The sequence below is a fragment of the Bos indicus x Bos taurus genome, chromosome 10 (genome assembly GCF_003369695.1).
Source record: "Bos indicus x Bos taurus breed Angus x Brahman F1 hybrid chromosome 10, Bos_hybrid_MaternalHap_v2.0, whole genome shotgun sequence".
NCBI classification, from domain to species: domain Eukaryota; kingdom Metazoa; phylum Chordata; class Mammalia; order Artiodactyla; family Bovidae; genus Bos; species Bos indicus x Bos taurus.
Genome location: NC_040085.1, coordinates 51488223 through 51515338, shown reverse-complemented (window position 1 = coordinate 51515338; position 27116 = coordinate 51488223). Strand labels below are relative to the sequence as shown.

At 41.7% G+C, this 27116-nt stretch overlaps 1 protein-coding gene and 1 non-coding gene across 2 annotated transcripts in view; one reads left to right on the top strand and one right to left on the bottom strand.

Moving 5' to 3' along the window:
• Positions 1–7231: 7231 nt before the first annotated feature.
• TRNAC-GCA lies at positions 7232–7303 on the top strand. Its single transcript has one exon. It is a non-coding gene; the product is annotated as a tRNA-Cys (tRNA).
• A 2050-nt stretch (positions 7304–9353) lies between these two features.
• Positions 9354–27116, bottom strand: part of ONECUT1 (one cut homeobox 1) — a 39613-nt gene continuing 21850 nt past the window's right edge. The window contains exon 2 of the mRNA XM_027553966.1: positions 9354–16637. Within this exon, the coding sequence (XP_027409767.1) occupies positions 16345–16637 (293 nt within the window). The 3' untranslated portion in view covers positions 9354–16344. The remainder of the gene's footprint in view (positions 16638–27116) is intronic.

The window sequence follows — 27116 nt, the reverse complement described above, 5'->3', positions numbered from 1 at the left end:
TCGCTCAGTCGTGTCTCCTCCAACAGGGACATTCTTCAGTCTTTCTTGACCTTAACACTTTTGAAGAGTACTATCAGTTAATTTTCCTCAGTTTGTCTGATACTTTCTCATGATTAGATTGAAGAAATTTATTTTGGATAGTATACTGATGTTGATATGTGTTATTTATAGGTGACTCAGACGGTAAAGAATCTATCGGAAATGCAGGAGACCTGGGTTCAATCCCTACGTCAGGAAGATCCCCTGGAGAAGGAAATGACAACACATTCCAGTTTTCTTGCCTGGAGATTTCCATGGACAGAGGAACCTGGCGGGGTCCATGGGGTCGCAAAAGAGTCTGACACGATTGAGCAACTAATGTTTCCACTTTTTCACTTTTCACTAATGCTAACTTTGATCTCTTGGTTAAGGAGCTATCAGGTTTCTCTGCACTAAAGTTACTATCTTTCCCCTCTGTAATTAGTGAGCATCTTCTATGGAGATGCTTTGAGATTTTGCACATATCCGATTTCTTATCTTTTACCGATTTTAGCTTTCATCAATAGTTGTTACTCTTGCCTGGAGAATCCCAGGAACAGGGGAGCCTGGTGGGCTGCTGTCTGTGGTGTCACACAGAGTCGGACACGACTGAAGCGACTTAGCAGCAGCAGCAGCAGCAGCACTTATTATGGTGATGTTTGCTTAGTGGTGCCATTAACTAATTCAGTCTCTCCTTTTACATTTTTTAAATTGAAATTCTACTGTAGTAAGGCTGTCCCTCCTTCCCATTTATTTATTCACTTATATATTTATGTTAGTATGAACTGGTAAATATTTATTTTATTGTATGGGTTATAATCCAATACTCATTATTTTATTTTGCAGTTCAAATTGTTCAAACTGAAGCCTTTGGGAGTTCTTTTAAAGTCTTCTCCTATATCCTTCAACAGGTCTTATTGTTTAATAAGTAATAGCATAATTAATGGCAACCCACTCCAGTGTTCTTGCCTGGAGAATCCCAGGGACGGGGGAGCCTCATGGGCTGCTGTCTATGGGGTCGCACAGAGTTGGACACGACTGAAGTGACTTAGCAGCAGCAGCAGCAGCATAATTAAGATGTAATTCACATAAAATTTATCCTTTTATAGTGTACAGTTCAGTGGCTTTTTGCATTTTAACAAGATTGTGAAGCTATCACCACTGTCTAAGTCTAGAACATTTTAATCACCCCCCCCAAAAGAAAGCCCACAGCCATCATCAGTCATTTCACATTTCTCCTTCCCTCAGGCCCTGGCAACCACTGATCCACTTTTTCCTTCTGTGGACTTGTCTATTCTGGACATTTCGTGTAAATGGGATTGTACAGTATTTGGCCTTTTATGTCTGTTTTCTTTCACTTAGCGTAGCATTTTTGAAATCCGTCCATGTCATAGCATGCATCAATTCTTTTTTATAGCTGAATAACAGCTCAATATATGAACATAATACAAGCTGTTCATTCACTTAGCCAGGTAATGAACATTTGGGTTGCTTCCACTTTTTTGCTGTTATGATTAATGATGTTATGAGCATTTGTGTACAGCCTTTTGGGTGAACATATGTTTTCAGTTCTTCTGGTTATACACCTACTAGTAAAATTTCTGGATCAAATGGTAACTCTATGACTTAACAGTTTGTAGAACTGCCAATTTGTTTTCTGAAGTAGCTGTACCGTAAATCCCCTTTGGTAATGTATGACCATTTCAGTTTCTCTACATCCTTGCCAACACTCGGTATTATCTTTTTTAGTATAGCCACTCGAGTGGGCAGGAAGTAATAGTTCCTTGGTGGGTTGGATTTGCACTTCCCCAGTGATTAACGATGTAGCATGTGGGATCGGGTTCTCTAACTGAACCTGGGCCCCCTGCATTGGGAGCATGTAGTCCTACCCGCTGGACCACTAGGGAAGTCCCTAGTTATTTCTAATACTTTTATCTTTTAACCTCTATCCTAGAGGTAACTGGTTAACCTGCCACCATATTATATATTATAGTATTCTAAACTTGAATATATACTTACCTTTACTGGTGTGTTGTATTTTCATATGTTTTCACATTAACTAGCATTATGCAAACCGAGAACTGCTAGATGTCCAAGCTGGGTTTAGAAAAGGAAGAGGAATCAGAGATCAAATTGTCAACATCTGCTGAATCATAGAGAAAGCTAGAGAATTCCAGAAAAACATCTACCTTTGTTTCATCGACTACGTCAAAGCCTCTGTGTTGATCATAATAAACTATGGAAAGAACTATGGAAAGAGATGGAAATACCAGACCATCTTACCTGTCTCCTGAGAAACCTGTATGCAGGTCAAGAAGCAGCAGTTAGAACCCTGTATGGAACAACTGATTGGTTTAAGATAGAGAAAGGAGTACAACAGAGCTGTCTGCTGTCACCCTGTTTGTTTAATCTGTACGCTGAGCACATCATGAGAGATGCCGAGCTAGGTAAGTTACAAGCTAGAATCAAGATAGGAGGAAGAAACATCAACAACCTCAGATATGTGGATGATATCACTCTAATGGCAGAAAGCGAAAAGAGCCTCTTGATGAGGGTGAAGGAGGAGGGTGAAAGAGCCAGTTTAAAACTAAATATCAAAAAAAAAAAAAAAAAAAAAACTAAGATCATGGCGTCTGGTGCTATTATTCCATGGAAAATAGAGGGGGGAAAGGTGGAAGTAGTGACAGATTTCCTCTTAGGGCTCTAAAATCACTGTGGATGGTGACTGCAGCCATGAAATCAGATGTTTTCTTCTTGGCAGGAAAGATATGACAAACCTAGACAGTGTGTTGAAAAACAGAGACATTACTCTGCCGACAAAGGTCCATATAGTCAAGACTATAGTCTTCCCAGTGGTCATGTACAATTTTGAGAGCTGCACCATAAAGAAGGCAGAGAGTGGAAGAACTGATGCCTTTGAACTGTGGTGCTGGAGAAGACTCCTGAGAGTCCGTTGGACACCAAGGAGATGAAACCAGTCAATCTCAAAGGAAATCAGCCCTGAATACTTGTTGGAAGTACTGATGCTGAAGCTGAAATTCCAGTATTTTGGTCATCTGATGTGAACAGCTGACTCATTGGAAAAATCCCTGATGCTGGGAAAGATTGAGGGCAGAAGGAGAAGAGGGTGTCAGAGAATGAGGTGGCTGGATGGTATCACCAATGCAATGGACGTGAACTTGGGCAAACTTCAGGAGACAGTGAGGGACAGAGAGGCATGCTGCAGTCCATGAGGTCACAAAGAGTTGGGCATGACTGGGCGACTGAACAACAACAGCATCTTTTCATTTCAGCTTAAAAAATGCCTTTCAGCATTTCTTATAAGGCAGGTGTAGAGGTAATGAATTCCTTTAGCTTTGGTATGTCTGGGAAAGTCTCTTTATCTCTCTACTTATGAAGGAATGTTTTTGGTGGATAGTATATTTTTGATTGACATTTTTTCTTTCAGCACTTTGGAATATATCACCCTATTCTCTCCTGATCTGTGAGGTTTCGGTGGAAAAATCTGCTGATAGCCTTATGAAGTCTCCCTTGTAAGTTACAAGCTTTTCTCTTCCTATTTTAAGATGTTCTCTTTGTCTTTGATTTTTGACAGTTTTATTATAGTGTGTCTAGAGAAGATAGATCTCTTTGAGTTTTTGAGGGTACCTAGGAGAAGGCAATGGCACCCCACTCCAGTACTCTTGCTTGGAAAATCCCACGGACAGAGGAGCCTGGTGGGCTTCAGTCCATGGGGTCGCTGAAGAGTCGGACATGACTGAGCGACTTCACTTTCACTTTTCACTTTCATGCATTGGAGAAGGAAATGGCAACCTACTCCAGTGTTCTTGCCTGGAGAATCCCAGTGACGGGGTAGCCTGCTGGGCTGCCGTCTATGGGGTCGCACAGAGTCGGACACGACTGAAGCGACTTAGCAGCAGCAGCAGCATGAGCTTCATGAACTTGGATATCTAAACAGCTGGGAAAAGAGCAAGGTGCATTCTCTCCCATCACCTCCTTTGTGCCCATGCATACATACTGAGGGCATCACACTCTGCACAAGTGTAATCACTGGAAGTGAGGACCTGCCCAGGAGGGGAGAAATAGGAAAAACTGCTTTAGAAGGAATTGAAACCAATTAAAATTTATAAGTTATGTTTGCCATCAGTGAGGAGTATGTACACACATTGTTTTCAGCACTTTAATGAAATAGAAGAGAAATACTGACCCCATCTGGAGGCTTCCATATTTCTTCTGGCTTCCTTCCCCTGGGCTTTATTTGTAACCCTTCCTCATGAGTGCATGCTCAGTTGCTCAGTCGTGTCCGACTCAGCGACCTCATGGACTGTAGCTTGCAAGGCTCCTCTGTCCATGGAATTCCCTAGGTAAGAATACTGGATTGCGTTGCCATTTCCTCCTCCAAGGGATCTTCCCAACCCAGGGATCAAATCCATGTCTCTTGCATCTCCTGCATTGTAGATGGATTCTTTATCACTAACCACCCAGGAAGTCCCAAGGGGATCTTAATCCTCCCAGGTCCTCTCTGTGGAGCTTTCCAAATCTCCCCAAATTAACTCCAGTCTCTTACAGAATCTACAGTTGAAGCCTTTAGGGAATGGTGTTTGAGATGCTTCCAGGAGTCTCCCCATCCTCTGTAAGGCTCAAAGTCAACTTACACCTCAAAAACTGCTACCCAATGGATAATTCTTCTTTCCTTTCTGGTATCTCGGTACTTAGATATTAAGATAGAGACCTATTTTCTTGGGGATGGTCTTGATCCCTCTTCCTATACGATGTCATGAACCTTCATCCATAGTTCTTCAGTTACTCTATCAGATCTAATCCCTTGAATTTTTCTTACTTCTACTGTATAATCGTAAGGGATATGATTTAGGTAATACCTGAATGGTCTAGTGGTTTTTCCTACTTTCTTCAATTTAAGTCTGAATTTGGCAATAAGGAGTTCAGGATCTGAGCCATACAGTCAGCTCCTGGTCTTTTTTTTTCCTGACTGTATAGAGTTTCTTCATCTTTCGCTGCAAAGACTATAATCAATCTGATTTTGGTGTTGGCCATCCAGTGATGTCCATGTGTAGTCTTCTCTTGTGTTGTTGGAAGAGGGTGTTTGCTGTGACCAGTGTGTTCTCTTGGCAAAACTCTGTTAGACTTTGCCCTCCTCCATTCTGTATTCCAAGGCCAAATTTGCCTGTTACTCCAGGTGTTTCTTGACTTTCTACCTTTGTATTCCAGTCCCTGTAATGAAAAGGACATCTTTTTTTTGGTGTTAGTTCTAGAAAGTCTTGTAGGTCTTCATAGAACCGTTCAACTTCAGCTTCTTCAGCATTATTGGTCAGGGCATAGACTTGGATTACTGGGATATTGAATGGTGTGCCTTGGAAATGAACAGAGATCATTCTGTCGTTTTTGAGATTGCATCCAAGTACTGCCATTTCAGACTTTTTCATTAACTATGATGGCTACTCCATTTCTTCTAAGGGATTCTTGCCCACAGTAGTAGATATAATGGTCATCTGAGTTAAATTCACCCATTCCAGTCCACTTTAGTTCGCTGATTCCTAGAATGTCAATATCTTGCCATCTCCTGTTTGACCACTTCCAATTTGCCTTGACTCATGGACCTAACATTCCAGGTTCCTATGCAATATTGTTCTTTACAGCATCAGACCTTGCTTCTATCACCAGTCACATCCACAACTGGGTGTTGTTGTTGTTTTGGCTCCGTCTCTTCATTCTTTCTGAAATTATTTCTCCACTGATCTCCAGTAGCATATTGGGCACCTACTGACATGGGGAGTTCATATTTCAGTGTCCTATCTTTTTGCCTTTTTATACTGTTCATGGGGTTCTTAAGGCCGGGAGAAATACCAATAACTTCAGATATGCAGATGACACCACCTTTATGGCAGAAAGTGAAGAAGAACTAAAGAGCCTCTTGATGAAAGTGAAAGAGGAAAGTGAAAAAGTTGGTTTAAAACTCAACATTCAGAAAACTAAGATCAGAACATCTGGTCCCATCACTTCATGGCAAATAGATGGGAAAACAGTGGAAACAGTGAGAGACTTTATTTTTGGGGGCTCCAAAATCACTGCAGATGGTGACTGCAGCCATGAAATTAAAAGATGCTTGCTCTTTGGAAGAAAATTTATGACCAGCCTAGACAGCATATTAAAAAACAGAGACATTACTTTGCCAGCAAAGGTCCATCTAGTCAAAGCCATGGTTTTTCCAGTAGTCATGTATGGATGTGAGAGTTGGACCATAAAGAAAGCTGAGTACCAAAGAATTGATGCTTTTTAACTGTGGTGTTGGAGAAGACTTTTGAGAGTCACTTGGTCTGCAAGGAGATCCAACCAGTCCATCTTAAAGGAAATCAGTACTGAATATTCATTGGAAGGATTGATACTGAAGCTGAAACTCCACTACTTTGGCCACTTGATGCAAAGAACTGACTCATCTGAAAAGACCTGATGCTGGAAAAGATTGAAGGCAGGAGGAGAAGGGGATGACAGAGGATGAGATGGTTGGTTGGCATCACTGACTCAATGGACATAAGTTTGAGTAAACTCCAGGAGTTAGTAATGGACAGGGAGGCCTGGCGTGCTGCAGTCCATGGGGTTGCAAAGAGTTGGACACAACTGAGCGACTGAACTGAACTAAACTAATAGAGACCTCTCCAGGGTCAACCCACTGGACCACTTGAGAGGGCCCCCCCCCTCATTCACATTTTATTCTACAGCTTCTTCCCACCCCCACCTTTGGAGAATGTAATGTAATTACTGGGATCATGTCAAGAAATACAACAGACTGGTTCCAAATAGGAAAAGGAGTACGTCAAGGCTGTATATTGTCACCCTGCTTATTTAACTGAGATGCAGAATACATCATGAGAAACTGAGGAAGCACAAGCTGGAATCAAGATTGCTGGGATAAATATCAATAACCTCAGATATGCAGATGACACCACCCTTATGGCAGAAAGTGAAGAAGAACTAAAGAGCCTCTTGATGAAAGTGAAAGAGGAAAGTGAAAAAGTTGGCTTAAAGCTCAACATTCAGAAAACTAAGATCATGGCATCCGGTCCTATCACTTCATGGCAGATAGATGGGGAAACAGTGGAAACAGTGGCTGACTTTATTTTTCTGGGCTCCAAAATCACTGTAGATGGCGATTGCAGCCATGAAATTAAAAGACACTTACTCCTTGGAGTAAGCTTCCCTGGTGGCTCAGACGGTAAAGCCTCTGCCTGCAATGCAGGAGACCCAGGTTCGATTCCTGGGTAGGGAAGATCCCCTGGAGAAGGAAATGGCAATCCACTCCAGCACTCTTGCCTGGAAAATCCCATGGATGGAGGAGCCTGATAGGCTACAGTCCATGGGGTCTCAAAGAGTCGGACATGACTGAGCGACTTCACTTACTCCTTGGAAGGAAAGTTATGACCAACCTAGATAGCATATTAAAAAGCAGAGACATTACTTTGTCAACAAAGGTCCGTCTAGTCAAGGCTATGGTTTTTCCAGTGGTCATGTATGGAGTGAGAGTTGGACTGTGAAGAAAGCTGAGCGCCGAAGAATTGATGCTTTTGAACTGTGGTGTTGGAGAAGACTCTTGAGAGTCCCTCGGACTGCAAAGAAATCCAACCAGTCCATCCTAAAGGAGATCAGTCCTGGGTGTTCATTGGAAGGTCTGATATTGAGGCTGAAACTCCAGTACTTTGGCCACCTGATATGAAGAGCTGACTCATTAGAAAAGACCCTGATGCTGGGAAAGATTGAGGGCAGGAGGAGAAGGGGACAACAGAGGATGAGATGGTTGGATGGCATCATCGACTTGATGTACGTGGGTTTGGGTGGACTCCGGGAGTTGGTGATGGAGAGGGAGGCCTGGCGTGCTGTGGTTCATGGGGTCGCAAAGAGTTGAACACGACTGAGTGACTGAACTGAATTATATTAAAATTTTTTTTTAAACTGAGTTAGAAATTAGTGTTTTCCTTAAACTGGAAAAAAAACCCTGCATTTTAAGATAAATTTACTAATAATAATGAAAATAGGTAAGATTTACTGAAGATTTGTCATATGCCAGACACTATGCTAAGCTTTACTTACTTCAAATTTCTAGTCCTCACAGCAACATTGTAATATAGATATTTATTCCCATTTTACAGATGAGGAAGCTGAGATTTAGGGAAGTTAAATAATTAAATTGTCTGTTCAAAGTCACATAGCTAGTAATCAGTATAGCAGGAATTCACACTCAGTTTCTGTTTTTCCGGAGCCAGGCCTCTTAATCGATCAGCATATTCTATGATTCTATCATATCAGTATATTCTATCATATATCAGTATATTCTGTCATAAAATATAAGTATCTTAATTTCTCAGCCCTGCCCTAGCTCCACACATATATGACACACGCACACACACACACACACACACACACGTTATTTTATCGGAGAGGACTTTTAAAGGCTATGCTCTCTAATAATAATTTTCATTTCTTCTGAGGGTCAATTAGGTTAATATAAATGGCTAACATCTACAAATAAATTGTCCAGCTTCCATTTAAAAAATTCTTCTGCTCCAGTAGAGAACACCTCTTTCTTTCTTTCTTTTTTTTCCCTTAATTTTCCTTTAGGTCATGGCACTGGCTTGAGTTTTCAAGCATGTTGTCCCCTTAACTTCACCCTTCCTCCAAAGAAAACCCGCAAGCTACTCACTGAGGATTGCAGAGAGAAAAAAAACAAAAGAAGGCAAGAATTGTCTAAATTTAAAGTGCTGGAAAATCCAACATTTTATTTACTACATTTTGGTGACTACATAAATGCTGAAACATTTTAACACTGAAAAGCATGATGGCATCATCACTTGCTTTTTTTTCTTTTTTTCTTTTTTGCTTAGCAAACACAGCAGATGATATTGCACGGCATAAAGTGAGAACAGTAGCGAAGCTTAAAAAAAAAATGAAAGAAACCTTAATGCAGTACAGGAGATACTCATAAACAAACCAGGAAATGCCTAATGCATTACACTTTTTGTTGCTACACACAAAAATACAGAAGAAGCATTGGACAGAGAGAAAGAGAAAGAGACAAAATATTAGCAAACAACCATAACTGGGTACAATAATCATTTAGTCTGAAATGTAGATGCAACGTAGAAACTACCACTGCTTTCTAATTGACAAAGAAAATGACAGCAACATTTGTCTTTTATCAAAAATCTTCTAAGCCCCTCATGGTTAGGTTTTAAAATTAATTATGTATTTAACCTTTTTTTTTTTTTTTTCATTACTAAGGAAGAACTCCCTCTGCTCTTGGAAGATATTCTACTCTACTGATCTTTTTTTTTTTTTTTTTTAATTTAATTTTTTTTTTTTTTACCTGATGATTGTCTTAGGCACCCTCCTTACATAATAAACCATCAAGCTAACTTGAACAGGGAAACTGAGTCACACTCAAACATGAGCTAAGGTCAAAGTTACTGAAAATAGAAGAGGGAGAAGGGACAGGTCTACATGAGTGACAGATGGGCTGACTTTAGAAGGGACGAGAAACTCAGGGAGATATGAAGACAACTACCGAAGCAAGTGGAAGACAATGTTTTAAAGTTTATTTTGTTAAAAAATCCTTGTCACTTGGTTCAGACGGCAAATGTCAAATGAGCCCACAATGATTATGTAATAAATGCAGAACATACCACAAAAAATTGAGACTAACACAGAAACAGAAAATACGACCTTATGAATACAACTCTGTTCAGCGTTTCATTGGTGATGGTGAAAGTCAACTCCCTCAACCATTTTCCTGGGCTTTCTGTAACTCACTACACAGCATTTGTATTAAAAACAAGTAATTAATCAATGCTTACCAATAGAGCACTGAATGATCCTGCAACTCAGAGCAGATTTATTGCCCTATTAAAATACATAACAAGTATAAAATGTTTCTAAGAAAATGTAACATTTGACCAAAAGTCTAAACCCTCCCCTTCCTTCCCCCTCCCCCAAACACCCCTGCAAAAGAAAATAAGGTAAAATTCTTATATTAGGAGAAAAAGTATTTACATCTATGGATTTATGTCATGTAGTTGAAGCAACTTACTTAGCAAAATTAAACAAAATAGTGGGCACCGGGTCTTCTGAGGACGCTCTGGTCAGCTGAGAATTCTGTGTGTGTGCTGATCTGAAGCAGGGCCAAGGGTATGAACAGCCTTGATTAAGGGGGTTTGGGGCAGGGACCCTCTTTAGTGTGGGCAAGAAAACTAGTGGGAATATGACCAGTGAGAAGAGACAGACAAGTCTGAAGTTCATTCTCCCCTGGGGCTGTGGCATTTGAGAATTCTTCTAATTTTTGTTGGGGGTGGTGGTTTGGGGAGGGAAAAGGGTAATTGTGGGTAGTAGATGCCAAGAATTAAAAAATAAAACAAAACAAAAAAACATGAGGTGGAATCTGTATCTTTGAAACATTTTTCTTAAATTTGATTTCTGACTGGGGTTCAGCAATTGTGTTTTGCTTCTTCTGCAGGTTGGCTGGACAGGCAAGGGCCAGGTCTGCTGCTACCTAGCCTGACTTTCTCTCTAAGGTCATGGACCTGTGATGATCTCTTAGGTCTGCGAAAGGAACTGTCTCCAAGCCCTGCCCGCTGCCTTGAAGCACTTCAGAAACTTGGTGACACTTAAGAGGATTTCCAAATTCAAGTTAGCTTGTCTCTTTGAGTTTTTACACTTTTTACTTCTCATACCTGGGCAAATGTTTTTCTTTTTTTTTTTAAAAAGTGGCAAAATATCTCACAAATGCCGGTGCTTTGAAACATTAAATAAGTCTTAAAGTCTTCGGAATTTCAGGTCTAACCTGCAAAGCAACCTTTTCTTAAAGAAAAAAAATAAAATATTGATAAATTAAAGGAAGAACATAAACAATGCCTTTCTTCTAAGTGACAGAAAAGACTACCTTGAAACACCCATTTTGGCATGTACAGATTTTTTGAGGGGGGAGCCTGGCAGTGTTCACAACACACATTGAAGTGCCTGCTAAGAAAAGCTGAAGATACACCCTGCAGTTAAGAGAAGTTCTTGCCTTCAGCTAATCTTAGCATAGAGAACAAAAAGATTGTAACATAAAGCTTTGGCCGTTTCCATTCTACTATATACATTTTAAAAACTACACAGTCATAAATTAACACAGTGATTAAATAAGCTCATATAAAATGTAATTTAAATTAAAAAAAATCACAGCACATTATAGAGAAAAATAGGAACCAGTTTCACAAAAAAAGATTATATATACTTCTTTACCCTGTGGAAACAAATTTACTACGAAAACACAAAAACTTCATAAGTAACCGTCAGAATGAAAATCATTTCTTATTCCATTCTTGCATTTTTACACAACCCTTCACCCACCTGGGGAACATTTCCAGAAATTAAGTCTTCCTTGAGCAACAGAGCAGTTCTTCTGAGAAAATAAACCCCGAACCAAAGTGGGGGTGGGGTGGGGGACATCCCAAACATACAAACTACAAAATAAATAAGAATTATAAAGTTTTTTTTTTAAAAGTAACCTTAACAATTATCAAACTAGTAAGTTCTGCCTTATCACATAGACTCTCTATACAACATAACCCTAAAATTTTATTACTATGAGGTATTTGGAGGAATTGGTAAAAGTGATGCACGGCCTGCCTGGGGAAGGGACTCGGTGAAGTTGGGGGGAGCTTTGAGAGGGAACCAGGAGGAGGAGCTTTGGTTTATCAGCAAGAAATTGGGGGGAAAAAGTCATCCTTTGGTATCAAAGAAAGTTTCATTGCATGGTTGCACGGAAAAAGCACCACGGTGATTAATTATTCCTTTTTTTTTTTTTTTTTCATTAGTGGCCTTTCTAAGAGGCTGAGGTATTCAAAGAGTATAAGGTGAGAGAGGTCAACAGCGGTTTAACACTTTGGTTCAAGCAAGGCACTCGTCCTAGGAGTTTACAAAGTTTGCAACATGTTTGCCTAGAGATTTACAAGTAGAACTAGCAGTAGTAAGAGTAGTATTTCCTAATGTTGTTGTTGTCATTATCGTATCATTATTATTAAGAATGAAGACAAGTTTACACACTGAGTGAAGAGTGAGGCGGGGAGAGGAGGTGGGGGGGGGGAGGGGCGGAGTTCCCTCTGCAGACCAAGGCCGTGCACGAAAATATCTTTGGTATTCTTTGGTATCATCAATGTGATTAAAATCACCAATGGAAATCGAGTGAGGTAGCGTCTTTGGTTCACACTATAAATAGTAGATCTTTACACATTTCTTTTTTTTTTTACACGTGGAAGTAGCTATTTCTTACCTTCTGCTTCTTTGTCCTTACTATTTAGTAAATAGTTACCAAATGTACTGTAAAGCTAACCACACCACAAGAATAATCCAGAAGGCCAATCGAGTCTCAAAACGGCCTCTGGTGTTTGAATGCACCCTAAACTAGATAGGAAAGGGAGAAGTGCTTTCTCTTTGTTTGCTAAATGCATAGTTTTCATCCTTTATGTACAAAGAAGGGAGGCCCTTTCTTAGGGAAAATGTCTTTATAGCTCGTGTGAAAATGTCCTAGGACTCTTTGGTATAGCAAAGTCTGCATTTAACCTGCAAAGACCAGTTGTTCACCTGGGGTAGCAATAGGAGTGGCATGAATCTGAAAGTAATATAGAGCTTTATCTTTTTTTTTTTCCTGGAAAATTAATTATGCTTTTGGGGGGTAGAGTGAGTGACATGTTCAGTTGGAACTTCTAAATTTCCCCACACATTTTCTTTGGTTTTTTTCTTTTGGGGTGTGGGGGTCGTCTATTCCAGGTGTATCCAGGAACTAGAATACTCAGTGCTTGACAAAAAGAATTCTTTTACCTGAACATTTACTGATGTCTGGACTCTTGGGGTGTCCAGACATCGTAATTCCCACTCTTTCTCTTGGCCCCTTTTCAGGGAAGCTTCTAGTCATGAGAAGACCCGAATGATTTATGGCCAAAAACAGTCTAACTTCCATTCCACCAAAAAAAAAACACCAAAAACAACCCAAAACATGCTATTTGAAATACAGTTTTGGAATAAACATGCATACAAAGAAAAGAGTGCGGTATCTTTTTAGGTGATTTCACTAAAGGACTGAGAAATGATGGGTGAACAAACAGCACTGCTGAGTGTGGTAGGTGAAGACATTTGAGACGTAAATTAACGCCAGACTAAACAGGAATGCAAGCATTTTCTATGTGCCAAGTCAGAAGCAAGAAGGAATCAGTCATACATGATGTAATACATGTATTGCTTGTGAGAAGCTGAGTTTGTCCATTAAGATTTCTAAAAAGCAAAGGTTGTGAGTATGCCTAAATAGTCAAGTAAAAAAACTGCTTTTCAGGCTCTGATTTGTGCATCTGTTTATGAGAAAATATATCTCTAGGCCCTGAAATTGCATAATGGGTGCAAATTCAATGCTGGTATGAAAATTATCTTTGGTGTTAGCAAATAGGATCACTGGTTATTAAAAAAAAAATTATGGGGAAATCCATGGCCATCCAGTGGTTAGGACTTCATGCTTTCACTGCTGGGGACATGGGCTCGATCCCTAGCTGAGGAACTAAGATCCCGAATGCCACAGGGCTTGGCCAAACAAAACAAAATATTGTGGTGGGAATATTAAAAGTGTAGCAATATTCCTTGAGACTGTGTCTATACTGTACCAAAATAATTGGTTGAAAATGTAAATCGCGTTGGTCAAAAATGTAACCAACTAATCTGAGTGGGTAACATAGGGAAAATAAAGCAAAAGACACAGTTGTCTGAATTCAACTTTCGTTTTTCCTGGGGTATTGAATTTGGTAAGGTTGTGTGTAGACACAGCTTGAATTTCCCTGCATTTAAAACTCTCATGTTTTAAATAAAAAAGGCTTTCTTCCCTCCTAAGTGATAAATATATTGTATTGTATTATATTGCCCCCCTCTTTTTCTGGGGAGAGAAAAAAAATGTTCATCAGTTTTTTTCTTTTTCACTTATGTCATTGACAAGATTATATTTTTAGCAAATCTGAGAGGATGGCCATTTAAATGGTTTCTTTTAATAGCTGAACTATAATTGTGCCATATTTAGAAGGGGAAATTTAAAGATGGAATTTGGGGTGAGATTGAAAAAAAAGTCAAAGACAAAATGTGTCAAGGCAAATGCACAGTTTCATCCAAGGAAGAGTATGTCTTGGTTTCCTTTTCTCATCCCACAGCAGACATGAAGGAGACACTGATGGCTGTGGGTTCATCTCTCCAGGTGCCTGCCTCTTCTAGGCCTGGACAAGATGCTCATATTTGATCCTAAGGAGTTAGGTTTTGTGTCAAAATGGTTCAATTTTTAATTTGGCATTTAAATGAGTCTCAATAAATAGCTTATTATTGAGATAATATTTAATTTTATATTTCTAGTTAGGTGTGGTGATTAAGAGTACCCAATTCTTTAACCTACTAGTACAAAAGGTATCCACTTACGTGCTTACAGTTCAACTGATCCCAAGAGAATTTTTCTGGGAACCAAGTGATTCACTTGGGTACTACTAGAACAACTGTATTACCTTGGGTGGGTTTTTTGTTTTTTTTTTTTTTTGCCTTGATTTCTATAGCCCTGGTTTAAGTGATTTGGAAAAATAGAAATTTAAAATTTTGTATCTGGAAAATTTTCAGGTCTAGTTTTTTAACCTGTCCCTGTTAAGAGGGTGGAATCTATGTTATAAAATTTCCAGCTTAATGCGGTAGCAAGAAAGAATGTAGTATGTTTTGGAGGCTATGCTTAGTGAAATAGATAGCTTAATACCTATGGAACCCAAGGTCTTACCTTCCACTATAATTCTTGCTTTCTCTATGCAGTTCCACAATTTCTTGGTTGCACATGTTATTTTTATTGGTGTCCAAGTCACAAAATTGGGATTGGCAATCAAATCAGCTCGATTATATTCTCAGGATATAATGAACTAGATAGTTCATTTTAATAATAATGTTAGTCTGCTTATTTTGTGTGTTTGTAAAGTATTTTAAATAGGTATTCTGTGTAAAATGGATAAGGAAAATTTTAGTCAAATTTACCTACGTATGGGGTGCTTCATTCAGTGGCATTTTACCAAAAAGAATGACTTTGAACAAATTTTCTAGTTTAGCTACCTGTCCTGTTAAACTTAGTTTTCTAAGTTTACAAATGGGTCCTACTTCGGAAGAATCACCAGGTTTTCTCAGCTGTGAACAGAGCATGGAGTCATGTCTATATGTTTACTTAAGTGACATTTATAGTTCCCGAAAGGGAATGTGCCATATGGATGTTCGTGTATACTGCACTGACCTCTCTGTTATGATATAAATTGCTTCCCTGAAGCTACATTCTTTCTTGCCAGTTCTGAAAACTAATATTTCAAATGCTTCAAGAGTCATAAATAATAGTCATGATTCTACGTGGTATGTGTATTACAGCTAGATCAGTTCATACGTATAACTTTACATAGTATCTTGTGTAAAAATAGCTTTGGTTATTAAAATCATTGCAATAAAATACCTGCACTATAATATTAAGTGTGTTCTTTGGTACCTAGGTGATTTTCTTTCTTTAATGGATGGACTCTTGTTTCATTTCTTAAAAAATATCTGAACATTCCTTAACAAACAAAGAGAATGCACTGGTTTAGGTGTCATTCAAATTTCTTTGCTGGGTTTGAATCTGCATTTAGGTTGTGGGCCTGGCAGGTTCAAACGCTAGGCTAGTTGAGCAAAATCAAGCTCCTAATCCCATGAACTCAGACAACCCCACACTATGTTGGTTGCACTCCTACAGCACAACCCTTCCTGAAGACCAGCCCTGCCTAAGTCCCTAACCACTGGTGGTGGTAGTGGTGGTGGTGGTGTGCATGTGTACGTGTGGGTGTATTCAAGCACACACCCACACACAGTACTGAGACACCATACACCTTCATGGCGCGGTGGAGTGGATGAGGAAGTCTGATCTTAAAGGTGTCCACTCGATGGCTCAAAATCACTATGCTCCAAACCACAGGACAGCCAAGCACAGCGAGGATGATCACGGACCGAAGCTGTGAGATCCAGTGGTGCCTTCCTGCTCATAATTTTTCTTGCCAAGTTGTCACCCGGCTGAAGTGTGTGTCTCCGAACAAAGTCAGAATGCAGGTGAGCTATGTCTTTGGTTTCTTTGGACTATAAATAACACTTTTTTTTTTCTTCAAATATTTCTAAGTATAAACCTGCTATCTTGAGGTCCTGGTCTTTAAAAATTTTTTCTTTTTATTTAAAGCTTTTCCACCGAGGTTTCAGTTCGTGGTTATTCCTTCATGCTTTGGTACAAGTGCTTGATGAAGAAGATGAGTTGCCTGAATTGGAGCCGCCCTCGTCCTGCCACTTGTCCAGACTCCTCCTCCTCGCATTCATGAAGAAGTTGCTGACGGTGCTCAGCTCCAACCCCAGCTGCTGGGAAATGGTGATTTGCAATTCTTTGGATGGACGCTTATTTTCCTTGAATATTGCATGTAGAGTTCGACGCTGGACATCTGTGAAGACCAACCTGGGCTTTTTGGGTGTGTTGCCTCTATCCTTCCCGTGTTCTTGCTCTTTCCTTTTGCATGCTGCAAAGAGACACAGAGGCTGTTAGAACAGACCGGCTGGGAGACTTGAGAGTAGAAAGGCCCAGCCCATTCAATCTGTTAGGCATTCCTCATGGCCACCTTCTATCTGCTGACCTCTAGTTTTAGCACCATCATGGGCTGGGAGGGAAGTGTAACAAAGGCATAGAGAATGAGGAGGAGATAGAGTTTTGTGAGTAGTGGGCATGAGACCTGGCTTTGACGAGTATTTGTGTTTTGTTGGTAGTAAATCAATTAACGGAGTGTGGACCTTGATTACTCATCTGTGGAATGTTGGGTTTTAGATAAATGAACTGACTATTGGAACTTTTTTTTAATCACTATCCGTAAAGTAGATGTAAGAACATCTACCTTACTGGGTTGTAGTAAGAATATATGAAATAGTATGTAAAAGTTAACGTTAACTAGTGAAGTGAGTGAAGTCGCTCAGTTGTGTCTGACTCTTTGCGACTCCATGGACTGTAGCCTGCCAGGCTCCTCTATCCATGGGATTCTCCAGGCAAGAACACTGGAATGGGTTGCCATTTCCTTCTCCAGGAGATCTTCCTGACCCAGGGATTGAACCCGAATCTCCCGCATTGTAGGCAGATGTTTTACCATCTGATCCACCAGGGAAGTCAGTAACATTAACTAGAGGGCTTCACAAACACAAAGTCTTATCCCCTAGAAGTGGGTGTTGCCCTCAAAGGATTTACGGTCTGCTGCTAGTGGAATACTAAGAACCTAATTGAGGGTCTAAAAGCCAAATAAAAAAGGAATTGCATTTGTTCCCCTTCTGATTGTTTTTGTTTCCTAGGAAACAAACTAGGAAGAGTTAGTATGTAAGAAAACTCCGTAAAGAGTGTCCTACCATGCCCATCAAACAGTTTTCCACCGATTCTTTGGTGGAATCAGGACTTGGGGAGCAGGGATGAAGTGCACTTCGTCACCACTGGGGCTAAACTGTGACATTAGCCATGTTCACCTTTGGGGTGTCCCTGTGCCTCCTTTTTGTTCTTCACGTGAGTCTTGCTGTTGGAGTTGCCCTCTTCCCTCGCCTCATCTCCCGCTGAGAAGGCCCATTTCCTGCCCATGCCCATACAGGCAGTTCCTATTTCATGAAGCTGCCTCATGGCTGCTAGAGCTATTCTGGTGCATCATCCCAATGTGGTCCTCAGGTCCCCAGGGTTTGGTGGTGGATCAGGGTCTCCTCACCTCAGATGCCATACTCCTGTTTCTCAACTAACTTGGCTCAGTGGCTTCCACCTGCCAAAGGGGCACTGAATTGCTAACGATGCCCTCCCCTCCCTCTCCCGCCCACCTCCCCCATCAATGAATCCCCACAGCCATCCCCACATAACCAGGCAACTGAAGTAAAAACAGCGCTCTCTGGCTCTGCTAATTCACCTTTAAGACAAGGCTCCGGTGCTGTAATCCCAGTCAGTTTCCGGCCCCTTGCTGCACCTCCTCCCACTTCCTGCAACCTCCCCCACTCCCACCCCCCAACCCCATGCTGCCCACCCAGTGTAGAGGTTCCGGAGCAGCCTCAGTTATCTTCACAGCTGGCTAGTACACACTGTAAGGTGTACACTCCCACCACAGCAAAAGGCAGACAGGGCATCTTCCCGGTGGAGATGGGGCCTGCCTCTCTTTCATGTCGCTGTAGCCGGCTGCCCTACCTACTGCTGTCTCTTGCTCCCTCTCCCATCTTTCTGTATTCCAGGTTCCTAATTCCCTACTAGGTGGTTCACCACTTCTGGCTACGTGCAGCCTCTGTGCTCTCCCCAGTTAGCCCTGCCCTTCAGCCTGCCCCTACCTTTTGTACCCTGCTGTTCCACAAGGTGGATTCCCTTAAAGCTTTAGGTGTCCATTTAGCACAAATCAGTTGAGCAATCAGAGCAGCTAAAAAGCTATTGGGTACAGGTTGAAAAAGCCTCCAGTCTTCAGAGTGCAATCTAGGAGTCTCCAAGTTTTGTTTTTTTTTAATTATGTGCTATTTAGTAAAGAATGCTTTGAGTATTACATTCCCTTGTGTTATTTCTTTATACATGATATGCATGTGTTACTATACAACTGTGTTACAGACATTATAAAGCAAACACAAAATATAGAAAATTTTAAAAGGGTAAAATAACATAAATAGATATAGAAATTCTTTTCTACAGTTGCATCAGCTTACTCAGGCCTCAGAGTGCATTTGCCTCACTCCAGCGCTCACAGGTCCATTATATTAGGAAATATAAGAACAAGAATTTCAGAATGGACATGAGGGATTGTTGTTTAGTTGCTAAGTCATGTCTGACTCTTTTGCGACCCCATGGACTGTAGCCCACCAAGCTCCTCTGTCCATGGGATTTCCCAGGCAAGAATACTAGGGCGGGTTGCCATTTCTTACTCCAGGAGATCTTCCATACCCAGGGACTGAACCCATGCCTCCTGCATTGGCAGGCAGAATCTTTACCACTGAGCCACCTGGGAAGCCTGGACATGATGGAAGGCCTCTCTTTTATGTCCTCAGTTATGAAAGAGAGATTTTAGAGCAGCCAGGTCTTCTGGTACCTTTTATAACACATTCTATAGATCACTGGCTCTGTCCTTTGCCCACCATGACAGGAAGCATCTACATAATGGGAAAGATTTATTAAATATCCAACTCCCTCAGAGCATTGAGCTGTATATCCTGAACTAAGTGAGAGAGTCCCTGCCCCCAGGGAACCCACAGCCTTCACTGGACAACCAGATTAAGTCCCTGAAAAAATAAGCTGACTAGACTAAAGTCAAGCCTAGTTAGTTTGTGTCAACCCAAGTAGACACAGCTTTACATAATACTGATGCACATGGCTGGTTGATTCATTCACTTACATTCAAAAACGAATATAACACAAGCCTTTCTCTTAAGGAAGTCAATCTAATGGTTATGTAACCTAATAACTGCAGGAGTATGACAAGAGCCTACAGGATATTATCTCTGCTTGAGGATATTAAAGAAGGCATCACACAAGAAGGATACTTATGCTAGGCCCTAAAGGATGAATAGGAGTTTGCTAGTGAGAAAAGCAGGAAAAACTCATTCCCAGCAGGGGGAGCAGCACTCGTGAAGGACTGATAAGTGTTAGTAGATTGGTGGCGGAGCAAGAGTGCATGCAAGGAAGAAAGCTGTGGGGGACAAGGCTTCACAGGTAGACCGAGATCAGAAATGAATTACCTTGTAGGTAAGGTTTTGAGTAAGGGTGCTGTGTGATTGAATTTTAGTTTAGAAAAACCCCTCTGGCAGTGTTGTGGGGGGCGAGGTGGAAAGCGGCAATTCAGGACATGTATGCTGACATGTGCTACTTTGACCTCCTTTAGGACACTCATTCTTGCACCTGTTGGAAGACGCTGGTGACTCTCAGCTGAGATCCATGCTGGGAACTGCCCTTGGCCAAAGGTTATGCCATCCCAGAGAGAAGCTGGAGGGCTAGACACATCCAGTGGGGGATTGGGGGAGTAGGGGATGGGAGTATGAGGGTAGAGGTTGAAGACAGTGGAATGAATTGGTTTAAGGCTCCCCCACACCAAACCCTTGCATCTAATAGGGACAACTTTGAAGCATTATCCAGCTCCAGAGTACCCTGTAGGATGGGTTGAGGCTATTTTTGCAACTTCGTTAAAGTTCAGCTCCATCTGCCTGGTCTTACTTCCTCCACACCCTTCCCCACTCGAAAAGGGTTAATCTCCATAGCCCTCTTTCTGCATGCAAGTCTCAGAGTCTGTTTCTCAGAAAACCTGGCCTAAGACAGAAGCCAATTAGAAAACCAGTGTAATGAGGACCCCAAGATAGACAATGGCAGTTGAAGATGGAAAAGAGGAAGCAAATTTAAGAGCTTCTTGGAAGGGAGAACCAAGAGGAATTAGTAACAACAACCCTGCTGGGAGGATGGAGTTCAGAACATCTCCCAGGCTTCTGATTGGATGGTAGTAAGGGGGCCATGAGGAATGCAGATGGAGGAATGAGTTTTATGAGAGCAGTTGTCACTTCTATGAGGGACAAATCCATCTGAAGTGCATGTTGGACATCCTGTTAAATATCTCCAATAGGTGGGTGTCCAGCAGATGGCAGAATACATGGGGCCTGGAGCTCAGGGGGAGAGATCTGTGTTAGGAATATAGACTGGGAGGCGTTATCTCTAGATAACTCTAGACACTTCCCTGTGCAGAAGCTGGAGTGGCTGAGTAAGAAAGTAGAGAGCTCTGTACAGTGAAGAGTGGACTAAATTACACAGAACACATACCTATGTAAAAATAAATAACTGAGCATTGGGTGCAGACTCTACTTATTTATCATTCAAAAGGCAGAACTAAGGGAAATCACAAAGAGATATCTATTTTCAACCCAACTAGGGTAACTGAGGGCTTTCCAGGTGGTGCTAGTGGTAGAGAACACACCTGCCAATGCAGGAGACATAAGAGACCTGGGTTTGATCCCTGGGTCTGGAAGATCCCCTGCAGGAGGGCATGGCAACCCACTCCAGAATTTTTGCCTGCAGAATTCCCATGGGCAGAGGAGCCTGGCGGGCTAGGTCCATAGGGTCACATAGAGTCGGACACGACTAAAGCGACTTAGCATGCACGTACACAGGGTACCTGAGTGACTTCAGTGTGGTCCTTAGCACTTGCAGGACTTGGCTGAAGCTACTCCAGAGCACCCTTTCCCAAATGGCATCAGAGGCATGATATTGTCTCAAACACGAGTTACTTGAAAAGATGGTTTGCAGGCCAAGTACTTTCAGAAAAACCTACTATACATAGCCTCTTCCTCAAAATGCGTTGTATGTGTTTAGCACATATAATTATGTTTCTCAAATTTATTTAATTCCAGAACTTTGTTTGGTAGAAACTGTCTATGTCTTATACAATACTAATTATGGGGAAATGCAGTTTGGAAGTTCCTGCAATGAGCTTTCAAGCATTGCAAATGTCACTATGTCAGAACCTGGGAAGTGAGATTCTCCTGGGGCAAGGAGCCTGGCCAACTCATTCTGTCTCTCCAGGGCAGGCTGCCATAGTGCTTGGATGTAAGGGGAGCCCAGTACTCATATGGGTACTGGATGGGGTGACTGTGATTAAATGTGTGTGGTTATATCTGGAAAGAGCTTTGTACAGAAGTTGGAGTGGCCAAATAAGAAAGTAGAGATGTCTATAGAGTGAAGAGTGGACTAAAGCTTGTTGAAGGTCAGTGTGTAACTTCAATGAGGTGCCCAGGAGAAGCAGCCCACAGAAACAAAATCATGCTTCTAGAAGCGTGTATAGAATTATAGTTGTGAGACCTGTTAAGAGAATATAAATGAAAGCAATGTTCTGGCATTTCCATGGAACTCATGTCAGGGTACACATTGTTGTTTAGCAGCTCAGTTGTGTCTGACTCTTTTGCGACCCTATGGACTGTAGCCTGCCTGGCTCCTTTGTCTATGGGATTTCCCAGGCAAGAATACTGGAGTGGGTTGCAATTTTCTTCTCTAGGGTATCTTTCTGACCCAGGGATCAAATCCTCATCTCCTGCATTGGCAGTTGGATTCTTTACCACTGAGCCAGCAGGGAAGCCCCAGAGATTACCTAATATAAAGTTGAAAACCAGCAACTGGTCTATAAAAGTGTGCAGTGGACAAAGAGAGAGAATAAGAAAGTGGGAATAAAGTCTGACAACAGGAACCACTGCTTAGGGAACAGTATTGCATGTGTTTTATGGGAAAACTATATTTTTGTGTGGGTGTATAGTTTTCACTAAAAATAGAGTAGTTATCACAGAACCGGACTAAAGGGAAGAAGATTTCTATTACGTGCAAAAGGCAATACTGAAGAGGAAGATGACTCATCCCAAGTCACCTCCATGAAGGTGGGCAAGTAGATATGTTTGCAGGATGCAGTGGCCAAGTGTAATAGGGCTGTCTCAGGTGACTTTGATCTCTGGGAGCCAGGTCACCTACAGGCAGTACTGTATGGGAAAAAGAACCAGGTGTGGAAGATAGCAAAAGGCAGAGAATGATTTTGTGTATCACAAGAATAAAGATGATAAAGAATTGTTTTTTTAAAAGGCAATGCACGAGGATGTGGGCAAAGGACAAGCTTTCACCTCAGGCATGCCTGGGGCCTGTGCTTTGCCCAGAGTTGGCAGGAGAGAACCAAGGGTATTTCAAGAAATATGAATTCTGAAAGATGTTGAAAGGCATTCAATGAACAATGAGTTTTGAAGTCAGGCAGTTTGGGAAATGCTGAGTTAATGATTAAGCAATCTTCTTTAATGCAGGACTTCTCAGAGCCTTTAACATGCTAATATGCACTGATACTTTCTAGCTTATGGGGTCTCTCAAACTTATTTGATTAAGCAACTCTTTACTCAGAGATTCTCTCAGGAATGGTGTTGCTTAGAACCATGTCTCTCAAAATCTGGTTGCCAGACCCATGCTGGTCTGTAAACTGTTACTGACCTGTAGCAAGATCAGAAATTTGAGAATAAACAATTAGAAAGTTTTATGGCAGTTTGACATTGCTCCAGCATTCTGTGATTATTGTTCTAGTAATATATTTTTTATTGTATTATCAAAACTATTGGTCCAGAACATATGGAAATCAGAGACAAACTTCACTACACAGAGTTGAAGAAGCCTTGTCTTAGAATATACTTTATAAAACATGGTATACAGTAACATCCTAGAATCAGCTGTCACCCAAGCATTTGTGTGTCAACATATCCATTTTCCTGATATAATGACACAAAGGACTTTACAACATCTAAACTGCTAACTGAGCTGTGCAAAAGTCTGCCAAGAATTTGTTTGGGAATAAGTAGGCACATTGCTGTACACCTGAAAATAACACAACATTGTAAATCAACTATAGTTTAATTTAACAATTACAACAAAAAAAGATCTGCTGTGCCATATTAAAAAAAATACATAGGTACAGACATGTGGGCTTGAGAGACATTTATAAAGCCAGACAGAATCATAATACAACTTCTTAAATGAACCTGAGCTCACAGGACACAAGCTCAAGTCCCAGCTCTGTGGCCACTGATAGATGTGTGATCTTGGGCAAGTTACTTGTCTTCTAGAGCCTTAGTATACCCAGCTGTAAGGTAGAGAACAGTGGCTTTCTTTCCTCTCAGGATTAGAATAAGCATGAGATAAGATAAGCTATGGGCTTCCTAGGTGGCACTAGTGGTAAAGAACCCACCTGCCAATGCATGGCACCCCACTCCAGTACTTTTGCCTAGAAAATCCCATGGACGGAGGAGCCTGGTAGGCTGCAGTCCATGCTCTAGTCCATAGGCTAGAGTCGGACACGACTGAGCGACTTCACTTTCACTTTTCACTTTCATGCATTGGAGAAGGAAATGGCAACCCACTCCAGTGTTCTTGCCTGGAGAATCCCAGGGACAGGAAGCCTGGTGGGCTGCCGGACACTACTGAAGCGATGCAGCAGCAGCAGCAGCAGCCAATGCATGAGACGTAAGAGATGTGGGTCAAGGGTTTGATCCCTGGGTCAGGAAGATCCCTTGGAGGAGGGCATGGCAACTTGCTCCAGTATTCTTGCCTGGAGAATCCCATGGACAGAGGAGCCTAACAGGCTACAGTCCATGAGGCCTCGGAGAGTAGGACATGACTGAAGCAACTTAGCATGCACACAAGATCTGATTGTTGAAATGACTGTTAAAATGACAAGTGCTTAGGAGATATTCTAGATGTTTACAAATTAATTCTCTGATCTTTTCTTCTCTGATCAAGATGCAGGTATAAACACTGAATTTACACAGCAAGTTTGGGTCTTCGCTCTGTCTCTAGCCTATGGTATAAACTTGGGCACATCACTTGATCTCTTTTTCTGCATCCTTTCAATGAGTAGGCAGTGTTCTAAGGCCCCTGCAGGCTTTAGAGCCCTGTGAGTCAATGAATAAACCCATGCAGTATCTCTCCTGGTGTCCAAAGTCTTATATTATCTGTTAAAAAATTTCCAAGGTAACCTTACTCTGTCTTTTAGAATATATAGCCACTATGGTGACTCTTCCATTTTATCTTCTCCATCCTTTTGGCTTCTCAAAAAGAGAAGGTAATGGCTCTGCAGGGACACCATCCAGTTTTGCAAATAGTCCGGATCCATGTTTATTTGAATGCAGGTGATCTAATACAAACTCATATTCTTCACAGTGGCTTCAGACTTATGAGCTTTAGAGATGAAAATGATAACAACAGCAACAACCACAGACCCTGTGAACAGTTAAGCATTCTGAGCCCTTGAACAATAGGTACTTTATATTTTTGCCACTTTCTATTTTTCATTAACATTATAGGAAAATTGTCTGAACTTGCTGCTTGAGGTTCTTGGTATATCTGTCCTAGAGCTGGCTGCTTCACATAGCACAGAATTGTGGATAAAGAGGACGACCACTTCCTTGGTGGTCCAGTGGCTAAGACTCTGGGCTCCCGAGGCAAGTGGCCCAGGTTCGATTGTGGTCAGGGAACTAGATCCTGCATGCCGCAACTAAGAGTTCATACGCTGCGACTAAGACCCGGTGCAGCCAAATACATATTTATTTATTTAATAAATTCATTTATTTATCAATAGATAGAAGAGGCTGTCTTCTTGGGGGCACTAGTGGGTGTTTCAGTGTGAACTTATGGAAAGTACACCAAGGATCCAAGTAGACTGAGGGTGTCCATTATATTCTCAGTCTATAAGGGAGGAAGGTTCTGAAAGGAGCACCGCTCTAGTTGTTGAAAGTTTTAGGTTCTGGCTCTGTCATTAATTAGTTGAATGGCTGGGTTAAATCCCTTAACGAGGCTAGTCCACGTTCCTTAACTGTATAATAATGAAAGAATTTGACTAAAAACTTTACAGTTCCTCCTGGGTGCAGCCCTATGACTTGACGTGTGTAAAGAGCTTTCAATATCACTCCAGGGAAAAGACATACAGTTCAGATTTCTATGTCCTAAGTGGGCACTTGGAGAAGTGAGAGGGTTGAACTGTTCACTCTAGCTGCCCCCCTCCCTGCCCTCCTCCCCTCTATTCTCAGAATATCCCCATGCCAGCACCATCTTCTCCCTCCTGGCAGGCGGTGGGGAGGGAAGACCTCTGGGCAGAGCACCTGCAGATGGAGTAGAAAAGGGACTGAGACGTGTGTGCCCAGTGAACAGTATCACTAGGTGGGACCAGAAAGCTGAACTTCATAAGTTGTAATGACAATTTGAAAAGGTCTTCTGGAAAATTTTCACTTATCTTAGCTACCCTAAGGAGGAATATGGAGAACTGTGTGTGTTTGGTGGGGGTTGTAGATGTACAAACGGACAAGTGACCAAGAAGCCACAGTATCTGCTAGAATAAGATGAGAATGGAGTCAGATGAAGGATAAGCTGTGTGTCTCTCACTTTAGAGACGTTATTTAATTTTAGCAATAGCTCGGTGAGGTATGACATTTAATAGGAAATTTGGGACTCAACTTGAGGAGAGAACAGTTTTGGCCTCAATGTTTGGATAGAGACCTCTAGACAGACAGGATGAAAGGACTTGAGGGGTGCCAAGACAGAACCAGGCTTGGCTGATTCAAATCAGACTTATTTGGTGATCTGACTCCATGGGACTGAGGAAGGAGACTGTATGCCTACAGCTTCCCCAATCACACCTGGGTTTTACCCTGAGCGTCCTTATACTATAGCCATGTACTTTCCGCCTCCATACAACTGCTCAAGAGTCTGCTGTCCTATTGTGATTGAGGAGAGGTGGGCCAGGGAGCAGAAAGGGGAAGGCCTGAGATTCCAGGGCAGCATGAAAATGCACTGTCATCTCAAGACAGTGTGGTGCACTTTATCAGGGGCCTGTTAGAAACACAATGTCTTTCGCCTGAAGGCTGCTGATAGAACTGAAAACTGCAACCTGCAGAGCCAAGTGCTCTTGAACAGGTGAGCCTGCCATGTCCCACATCACTCAGGGAAGGCCTGGCCTGGAGCTGGAGGAGGGTCCGGGCAGCTGCTCCTCTCCTGCTCCAGGGTCTCCAGGACCAGTAGGGTATACGGGGAGGGCAAAAACACACACTGAAATTCCACCCAGATTCCTGATGGAGTCAGCAGGGATTTCCTTGCACATCCTGCTCAGGGGGGCTTGAGACTTCATGGGTAGGAAAAGGGATAAAAAAGCAGTGGGACCAGAATAGGCAAATCCATAGGGACTGAAGTAGTAGGTGGTTGCCTGTGGCTGAGTAGGTAGTGAGGGGTGTGGAATGCAAGGGTCTGCTAATGGGTACAGGCTTTCTTTTTGGAGAGGAGATAAAAAGGTTCTAAAATTGTGGTGAAGGTTGCACAGCTCTGTGAATATACTAAAAACCACTGACTTACACCCTTTAAATGGGTAAATTGTAGAGCATGTAAATTATTTTTTAGTGCGTGCATGCTCAGTCACTTCAGTCGTGCCTGATTCTTTGCAGCCCTGTGGACTGCAGTCCTCCAGGCTCCT